The sequence below is a fragment of the Sinocyclocheilus rhinocerous genome, unplaced genomic scaffold, assembly GCF_001515625.1.
Source record: "Sinocyclocheilus rhinocerous isolate Xijiao unplaced genomic scaffold, SAMN03320098_v1.1 scaffold748, whole genome shotgun sequence".
Lineage (NCBI taxonomy): Eukaryota > Metazoa > Chordata > Actinopteri > Cypriniformes > Cyprinidae > Sinocyclocheilus > Sinocyclocheilus rhinocerous.
The window spans coordinates 218176-228659 of NW_015650693.1; the positions used below are offsets into that span (position 1 = coordinate 218176).

Genomic DNA, 10484 nt, shown 5'->3' on the forward strand with positions numbered 1-10484 from the left:
CAGTCTTTTACCGTTAAATTCACGGTCATTTTTTACAGTGTATGATAAATCAATGTGACCTGCAAAGCATTTCAGTAAGTTGCAGCTTAAGATCACAAGCCGTTGGGAATTTGTTTTTGCCACTTCACTTAAATGGGAATAATGCATCAGTGTCTTCACACTGATCCTGTTGGGATCCTCTCCGATCTTGAGGGCTTTCTTCATCTGTACGACAACAACAAATCACAGAAGTTAAAGAAAGACAAATGAATACTGTCAATTACAGCTACAGAAACGAATGAAATCACACACAGTTAAATGCTAATTTTGCAAATAAAGGTGTTTTCCTCTCACTATATTATCTGCAAGTAATACTTGCCCTTTATGGAGCTCCTGAGGTGATAGTAAATCACACCAACCACAGCTGCAGCCATCATCAGAACAACAGCAACATATATTCCTGCTTTAACAGCTGAGGACAGACCTGAATCTGGAACAGAAGAGACGGTCATTAGTGTAAGTGAATATGTCATATCTATAACAAACAGTATAAGATATCAACAGGTTTGAGGGAGTCCGTTTAAAGCAGAACACCATTTCATACAGTGATGTTCAAAGCACCAATGCTTTGGTACCAATCAAGGTACTACAATAAATAGATGTAATGATATTTATCTTCACATTCCCCTGTAAGAGACGCTTTTCATCCATATAGCCATAATTATACTCACCAGTCACAGAAACACTGAAGCTCATAATGCTGGTGACACTGTAGTGGTTTCTGCTGGATTTGATCTGTAGTTTATAAAGTCCAGAGTCTGTGGTTCTGGTGTTTGTGATGGTCAGAGATCCAGTTTGATGATCCAGCTTCAGTCTGTCTTTGAATCTCTCAGTACACTGAACATCTTCACAGATTTGAGTCTGATCTCCAGTGATTTCAGCGATGCGAGTGTCATTAAAATACCACTTGATCACATCATTTGGGTTTTTTACTCCAGGAGTGTCTAAAGTGACAGATTCTCCCTCCATCAGCGACTTTCTCTTCATATCAGCAGGGACATCTGAAACACAAACCAACAGCTGTTAGAGGACCATTTTGAAGAAGAAACTCTATAACAGGAACAAACCATGAAACCTTATTTAGCATATTCATTCCTGGATTTTGAGAAAATGATTAGAAGCAACATTAACGGCAAAAATGAAAAATACAAAATGAATTATGCTTAAAAGATCTGTGTCTATCCATATTTCTACAGACTTAGAAATGTAAACTCTGCTGGATTAAAGATGTATAGAGCTATGCGATATGGCAAAAGAAATTATCACCATAAAATGTTTCCTATCAGTCGATATTGATAATTATCACGATAAATTTCAAATCTTTTATTTCTTTTTTTATTATTTATTAAATCTTTAGTTTAAAGGCAGATTTTTGTTCCTAAGTGGAAGTAGTACAAACCACAAAGTTAATTGTGCTTTTAAACTACTCTGTATGGTCAGAACATGACAAAAACTTCACGCTTTTGAATTCTTTACACTTTTCCAGTCTTTTTTTCTTTAACAAAATAACTATGTTAATAGAAATATTAATTTCTTAGTTTCTGTATATGAGCGATATTGCTCTAAATCATGAAGCAGGTTTGTATTGCCTGACTTTGATGACACGTATCTTCAGCACAGTTTACAGTACTGGCTGCAATATTAATAATATTTAGTGCTGTCAATCGATTAAAAAAAACAAACTAATTAATCACACTTTTTTTCTTAAAGATTTTTGTTCCTAAGTGAAAGTAGTACAAACCACAAAGTTAATTGTGCTTTTAAACTACTCTGTATGGTCAGAACATGACAAAAAACTTCACGCTTTTGAATTCTTTACACTTTTCCAGTCTTTTTTTCTTTAACAAAATAACTATGTTAATAGAAATATTAATTTCTTAGTTTCTGTATATGAGCGATATTGCTCTAAATCATGAAGCAGGTTTGTATTGCCTGACTTTGATGACACGTATCTTCAGCACAGTTTACAGTACTGGCTGCAATATTAATAATATTTAGTGCTGTCAATCGATTAAAAAAAACAAACTAATTAATCACACTTTTTTTCTTAAATTAATTGTGATTAATCCCACCTAGCATTAAAGTTTTTAAATATAGGCTACTTATTGCAATAATTTCACATTCAATCTTCAAATTAATGTAAAAACAACATAAATTCCGTATAGTATATATAGTATAAAATTCAGTATATTTTATATATAAACGGCTGTGCTGCCGTTTGAACTTTGAGCCGAGCGATAAAAACAATCCTTGAGCCGCAGTTCAAATGAGCCACACTGTTTTGTTCCGCTTTTGGTGCATAAACATTATATCGAACATTTATCAAACTCTTGTCATAGGTTTACAGAAGAAAATCTAATTATATCACTATAATTATCGTGTCATGTAGGCCTATACGTGCATTACATGCATAATGTAGCCTACAATTAGTATAGGCTACACGATAAATAAATTGCAATGTTACTGGAGAATAGAAATGACTGCATTATAATTGCACAATGCACTTTTTGAATAATCTTGTGAACATAATATGAGACAATATGACATTGACATTATTTTAGGTTTCTTTACCGTGAGTCTGTAAAGCGACATTTTAGGGATGCACCGAATGTTCGGCAACTGAAATCAGCCGAAAATAGCAAAAGACAAGCTCTTTCGGTGTTCGGCCGAATAAGCGAAAAGAGCGAATAAATTGTAGCGAACAATCCAAGTAGGTATAACTGCAAACCGGAGATCTCCAAAATGGGGCGTGAACTCCAAAAGTGGGCAGAACCTCCAAAATGGGGCGGGGTCTCCTCGCTCAAAGACTTTCACCATTGGCTCTGGCTTCAGCCAATTGTTATTGACTTACATTTCAAAATAAAACTTTATAAATTAAACATTGTTTCTAACTGATCTAAAATAAAATATGCTATATAAATAAATATTCTCTGTGAGAGCAGAGCCCAAAGCTCGTGGCCAGTGGTGTTCGGACTGGAGTTTGAACCTCTGCTTCATGATGTAAACGGGAATCACCCACGAGCTCTCCCGCGAGCCATCCCAGCGCAGCGCAGGGGAAAGATTGTACTCTATCGCTTTGTTATAAGCAACGGGGGCGTCCCGGGGCTTGAAATTCGCAGGGTAAGAGGGGGTAGTGACGCTGGGTGTAACTAAAAGGTGCCATTGTCCGGTGAGGTCTGGTTGGGGAGTTACGGAACGAGGGCCGGATTATTGAATTGAAAATATGAAGGGGGCCAAGGGGGAGGGGCCAGTCCTGATCTCTTTCTGGGGGCCTATAAAATTAGAAATTAAATTTAAATGTATATTCAGCAGTAAAATCAACTAATATTACCAACACCAAAATCTATAAAAACATTAGCATTGTCTGTAAGTCGATAAAAAAAAAAAACTAATTAATCGCACATTTTTCGGTAATTAATCATGATTAATTGTATAAATATATTGTCATAATTTCACACTGAATCTCCAATGAATGTAGAAACAACCTAAAGGTGGTATATTTTAAATATGTTTAATGGCTTCTCTTTACAAAGTAGCCTATTATTAACAAAGACCAGTATTTCTGATACCAGTACTGCTACTGACGTCTCTATTAAATGCATTTTCACCTCAATTTTAGCCATTAATTATAGCCATTCAACATTACAGTATAATTGAAAGACATTATTTGTAACATTTAGTAGGCTCTGAAAAAATATATAACTTTAATTGAAGTGAACTTAAAACAATCTTCATATAAACTATAAATTGTATTTTATAGTTTTGGCATAATTGTGTTTTTTCGGTCGAAGAGCTGCTGGCGCGCTGTCTGAAGCGGCTCAGCGCATGCGCAGCGCAGACTTGGCAACACTGTTGTTCCATCTCTTCCTTTACTTTTTCGGCTGTGAAACAACAGTCTTGGCCAGTGATGCCACCTTGTGAACTAATTAGTGCAAAAACAAGGCATATGTGCGACCTGCGCGTACTCTTCCCTCGGGCCGGATGAAGATGACTGGAGGGCCGGATTGGGCCCGTGGGCCGCCAATTGAATAGCCCTGGTTTAGGGGTTAGCATTTTTTGTAGCATAGTGTAGGAAATCAACACTTTAGTTGACACAACCAATAAAAACTTTAGAATCAGCTGTGGGGCGGAGTTTGCACTGAAGTGGATTGTTGGGAAAAATTGCGCGTGCGTGTCATGTGCCTGTCTGTCAACGGGAGGAAGCCACGCCCTATTTTGGAGCTCCCACCCCGTTTTGGAGTTCCCGCCCCCATTTGGAGATCTCCAGGCTGCAGTTATACCCTTCTCGAACAATGACGTGACGCGATCAAATAGTTGCGCACTAATGCAGCAAACATGTCATCAGTGTGGAAGCATTTAAAACTGTCCGAGAAAGATCATTACAAGCAATGAGAGCGAGAGACTGTTTAGTACTGCAACGCATGTCTTCGATGAGAAGAGGTTACAGTATAATGACTGAAATCGCGAGATGGCCTTAAGCAATTAAATAAACTACATAATGCGTGTTTTCTGATATACGCACAAATTGCATGTATTCTGACAGCACAGCACTATCTGCTCGTTAGCCAGGGTTCAAAGTCCAAAGCGCGAGGAAAATCTGCGCTGAAACAGTTACTAGTCAGTTAACATTTTTATCAATTTTTACAAGGCATGTGGCAATGCGATGCATGCGACAAACATCTTCTCAAAATCGTAATGAGAATAATTTATAAATCTGCTTTTGGCAACAAAAAGAAGCACTGAGGACTTCCTGCGGGTTTCCATCTAAATAAAAGCTGAGATAAAGCAAGAACTCCATCAACATTCATAAATGCTATTATTGTAATTTTACTGTTGTTCTGTAAAATAAGACAATAATGATAATAATTACAACAGCTCTATTAATACATTTATTATGACATTCACACATAGTGTTCAAACTGGGATCTGAATATTTCTAATGTTTTAAAAGAAGTCTCTTCTGCTCAGCAAGGCTGCATTTATTTGTACAGTAAAAAATACATGCCTGATTCAAGAAGGGGTCTCAAATGGCCAAAAAATATTATTTTACTAACTTATTAATTTTAAGTTAAATTGTGCTTTGTTGATATAATGTCTAGAATGTTAAACAATGTTCAGTGTTAAGTAAATATTTTTTATTTGTTGTTTTGTAATTGATTTTTTCTTTGAAAAGCAAGACAAAACAGTAAAAAGCCCATTTTGGCTATTTAATTTAAACAATGATGAAAAAATTGGCAAAATAAATGGGGTTAAAAAACATGAAAAACCGAGTTCGGTATTCGGCCTTCGGCCCAGTGTTTCATTTTGTTCAGCTTCGGCCAAGAACTTTCATTTCGGTGCATCCCTACAACATTTATCAACATTCTGTGCTTATAAACACAATTTATGTGCTTATTGTACAACAAATCCTCTGCATTTTGGAATCCAGTGAACTAAAAATGAGCAATTCAAATTGTATAGACAGAAATGTGATGTTGAGAACTTGACCAGAATAAAACTAAATCGAAAACTAATGGCTCACCAGTGGACACAAATTAGTTTAAAATCATTGTTCTGGTACTTTGAATGCCTGAAAGCAACTCTGAATGTCACTATTATAATAAACATGTTAATTATGTGATTTGAATACATATAACCTACTTTTAAACATCCATTAATGACTCACCATGAACAACAACTTTGAAAGTGTTTCCAATGTGGCTGCTGCTGAAGGTCTGTAGTCGATAAACTCCATCATCTGAAGTGTTGATGTTTGTGATCGTGAGATCACCAGATTGATGATCCAGCTTCAGTCTGTCTCTGAATCTCTCATCTTCTTTATTACACTTAACATCTGTGCAGATATAACGTTGATCTCCATTGATTTGAGCGATGAGATCATCAATAAAATACCATTTAAATCTTTCTCGTTGGTTTATTGTAATATTAGTGTGAAGAGTGACTGAATCTCCCTTCATCGCAAACACAGACACTGTGTCTGTGCCCACATCAGATGCACCTGGAGAAGAAATAAACAGCTAATTATAAATATCTTTATAAATAGAAAGACAAATGTGACCCTGGAGCACAAAAGCAGTCTTAAGTCTCTGGGGTATATTTGTAGCAAGAGCCAAAAATACATTGTATGGGTCAAAATTATTGATTTTTCTTTTATGCCAAAAATCATGAAGATATTTTGTAAATTTCCTACCGTAAATATATAAAAACTTAATTTTTGATTAGTAATATGCATTGCTAAGAACTTCATTTGGACAACTTTAAAGGCGATTTTCTCCCCAGTTTTTTTTGCACCCTCAGATTCCAGATTTTCAATTAGTTGTATCCAAACCATACATCAATGGAAAGATTATTTATTCAGCTTTCAGAAGATGTATAAATCTCAGTTGAAATAAATTGACCCTTATGACTGGTTTTGTGGTCAAAGGTCACAAATGTTTTTTTTTTCTTCTACAGATCATAGACAAATATTTCTGAATTCATAATGTAACACATGCAAACAAAAAGCAGAAGAACATAATTTTATTTACACATTCACTCACCAGTCAAACATACATGAGTATATCTATAAAATTTATTACACATACTTCCTGATTTGTATAGCCTGTTCCATATACATTTCACAGACCCTTAGATACCAATACTATCCCTTCAAAGAGATGCAAAAATACCTTATTGTAATTTCCCACAAAATTACGACTTGAATAATGCCATTTCATGTTTTTATTCAAAATATTGCTTTCATATACCAATTCGGTTTTGCACGTATTTGTATAAGGAGCGTGTTCCATTAAGTGTGCGAGACGTGATTTTTAAATGGTATTTATTTAGAGTTATATTATGTCACACTTCTCTAGTAAGTTTGGTCTGTGTGTGAAGACGCTGAAGGCAGTGGCGTAACGCAAATATGTGAATGAATATTTCAAAGTGAAGTAAACTTTTTTTTTTTTTTTTTACACTTTTTTCCCCCCGTGCTCAGGGAGTAGGGTAGGGAACAATGAACACGGTGTAGGGATCATGTAAATCGGACCACAGTTCATTCATAGAGCTCTCTTCTAACGAGCTGATGATCTGAATCAGGTGTGTTAAACAAGAGAGAAAAAGAGCGAGGAGTCGCGGGACTGGATTTCAGAAGATCATGGATTTCGGCAAAACACCGGTTCTCCATCAGATAATAAATACGTCTAAAACTATTTATTTATTGTTTTTACATCGTTGACAGAAAGACGAACTGTAACAAGTAACTGTCTTACCGTGCAGAAGTAATGCAAACACTGCAAATAAAGCAACGGTGAACTTAGTTTTCAGCATGTATTCTCCAAGCGAAGCCGCCATTGATCCTTTTCACAGTTCCGCGATCTCAGGAAGTGGAAGTCGTCATTTCTTAGAACTTGCCAGAACTTTTGTTTTTCTCTCAAGTTCTTTCACACAAACAGTAGCCTATATACAGAAACTCAACAGTAACTATATAAAAGGCAGTGTTGGGGAAAGTTACTTTTAAAAGTAATGCATTACAATATTGCGTTACTCCATAAAAAAGTAACTAATTACGGTACTTAGTTACTTTTTATTAAAAAAGTAATGCGTTACTTTACTTTTGCGTTACTTTTTAAATCTGGACAGGGCTTGCTTGTTTGTTTTTAAAATAAAAAAGTTATATTTTTGGCAAATATAAAAGCCTCTTCACACCAAAAGTGAAATGAATAAGCCTCAGGCTGAAGGGAATGTAAATTTACGTCCGTACAGAAGAATGCAGAAGAAGACATTTCAACACACTTCAGCAATAAAAAAAGACAGATTTTTGCTTATTAGTATGGTTGAACTGGATCATCGAAGGTCAGAAGCGAAGACATTGGTTTTAATTATTATTATATTATATTATTATATAATTATTAATTAACATTTAATTATTGCAGGTTTGCGTCATATTCTGAGTTGCATTATTTTTATTCATTTTGAGGAATACTGAATCTGTGTTTTTTTTTAATCTGATTACGTAACTCGCGTTACTTGTAATGCGTTACCCCCAACACTGATAAAAGGTTGCGAAAATGCCAATGCATAAAATTAAATAAAAAAATAAAAAAAAGATAATGAGGGATTTCGATAACAAATCTATTTTTGCTTTATTATTTGTAAATAGTTTCACCGTCTCATAATAACATTGTAATTCTGTCGGAAATAATTTAAAATTTACCATAAAAACAAGACCGGCATGTTTGTCATTTTGTTGAAAATAGAATACTATTGCCATCGAAGTTGACAGTGTCCTTCATATCGTCGTGGAAGGAGGCGGTTATACTGAGCAACTGTGGGGGGCAGCCGATCTTCTTCAGCAGCTGGAATAGGCCTCTTCTACTTACAAGGTCAAACGCCTTGGTGAGGTCTATGAAGGCAGTGTAAAGTGGCATTTGTTGCTCTCTACATTTCTCCTGGAGCTGATGCACTGAGAAAATAATGTCCACAGTGGATCTCTCTGTCCTGAACCCACACTGGGACTCTGGATAAATGCGGCCGGCGAGGAACTGCAGGCAAGCAAGGACCACGCGTGCGAAGACTTTACCCATGGTGCTCAGAAGAGAGATGCCGCGGTAATTATTACAGTCGCTTCGGTCACCCTTGTTCTTATACAGCGTGACGATCTTGGCAGAGATCTCTTGTGAGCGTCGTCAATTTCTTGAAGATCTTCGGTCAGTCCGGGCCGCATGGTCCGTACGTTCCAGCTTCCGATCCGGAGGGCTGGTGACTTGGTTTTCTTCTTTTGTTGCTTGCCTGGTGCTTGGTTGACGATCTGCTTGTTGAGTTATAGGACTCTAAGCTCCAGGCACCCTCTGAAGCAGGCAGACTGTGGCGGGTCAGCACCTTACTGGCTGGGGGCTGCCCAGCTTGAGGCAGGCGATAGCTGACCAGTGGGACTGCGATGGTCCCTCCCACCATCGAGGACAACCTGTAGCGTCTGACTCTATGCCAACTGAGCATGGACTTATAACTCATAAACTGCTGTCCTCCGTGTTGTGCCCTCACCAAACGGCGAGACCGGAGTGTCCTCTCCAGGGCGCAAGCCTGGGCAAGGTACATGGAGACATAGCGCTGCTCATTCAACAGGGTCCCCCTCTCGGCCGCACCGACTTGATCCAAAGGAACGCAAAGCATTACATTTGGAGCCAGTTTGGCTGCAGGAGCTGCCAGAAATGTGTCGATGCCGACGATTCAACCGCCTTAGGGGCTCCACTCCGGATTTTTCCTCAGGGTTTACTCCCGAAGCCTTACACGTGACCGGGTATCCGCAAGGCAGCGGAGGTTTGGAATCAGGGTTTTCCTTCCCCTAGATGGGCTGCCTTCCCAGGCTAACGAGTTCCATCTGCTCTTGTTTAGCCTGTATATGCTCCCACTAAGTCAAATAATGAAATTTTGTCATTTCTTTTATGTAAAGCACTTTGAACTACCATTGTGTATGAAATGTGCTATATAAATAAACTTGCCTTGCCTTACCCGAAGCAACTGGTTTAGAGGCGCCAGGGACCCGCCTTCGCCCCTTCTCCTGTCAGTGGTAGCAGTTCCGCCGGGCTTAGAGACTAAGCCACACAAGCAGGCCAGGAGCTGGACTTTGTTGTCAGAGGCTGTTTGAGACGCTTGCCATATGGGAGCATTTTATAGACAGTGGGCGCTTATCTCCACTGCCACCCCCAGCTATGACAACCTTGGAACCATTAAAGAAATTAAAGTATTACTGAGATTAGTGGGAAAATGCCTCAAGGTAAAAAAAAAAATGCCCTTGGATAAAATATAAAAAACACACAGATTTATATGTTATAGCTGATAGAAAACAGATGAGAATATTGCTTCAGAATAAATCATATTTGCAAAAATCAAAACACACACACACACACACACACACACACATGACAATGTATAATTATTAAAGATTAATTGTTCAGGCTGAAGATAGCCTGCGGGAAAAAACTGTTCTTGTGCCTGGCTGTTCTGGTGGTCAGAAAGCGGAGAAAGTTCCGAGATGTCTCGTGAAAGCTCGAAAGGGAATCAACTTTACCCAGGTTGAGTCAACTGAGCAACAGGAGCAGCTTGTACCAAAGAAAAATGCAGTGTCTGTCATTTGGACACATTTTTCTTGCTATCTGTAAGTGCACATCAGCTTGACAAACACAATGCTATAGCAGTGTTCATAAGCGCTGCGCTGCTTCGTTTACAGAGGTAACAAAAGGAAACACTGTATAACTGCTTTTCCATAAGCGCCACCTGCTGGCATAGAGTGAATTTGCGCTCTCATTCAGCCTGCCTGCAGTTTTTGTCTCGTTCAGATGTTTTATGTAGCATAATTTCACAAAGTTAAAGTCAGATCATTCTGTTTTTGCTTCCAATTTCGAAATGATACAATCAATTTAGATTAAAAACTGCTCATGCAGCATGTATGCAGCATCTTTGTTTGG

General features: G+C 37.8%; 1 protein-coding gene across 1 annotated transcript in view; it reads right to left on the reverse strand.

Moving 5' to 3' along the window:
* Window positions 1-7377, reverse strand: part of LOC107712171 (uncharacterized) — a 38872-nt gene extending 31495 nt beyond the window's left edge. Inside the window, exons 1-5 of the mRNA XM_016517325.1 lie at window positions 7290-7377; window positions 5705-6037; window positions 711-1040; window positions 359-469; window positions 129-204 (exon numbers count right to left, since the gene is read on the reverse strand). Coding sequence (XP_016372811.1) covers window positions 129-204; window positions 359-469; window positions 711-1040; window positions 5705-6037; window positions 7290-7371 — 932 coding nt within the window. The 5' untranslated portion in view covers window positions 7372-7377. The remainder of the gene's footprint in view (window positions 1-128; window positions 205-358; window positions 470-710; window positions 1041-5704; window positions 6038-7289) is intronic.
* Between the last annotated feature and the right edge of the window lie 3107 nt (window positions 7378-10484).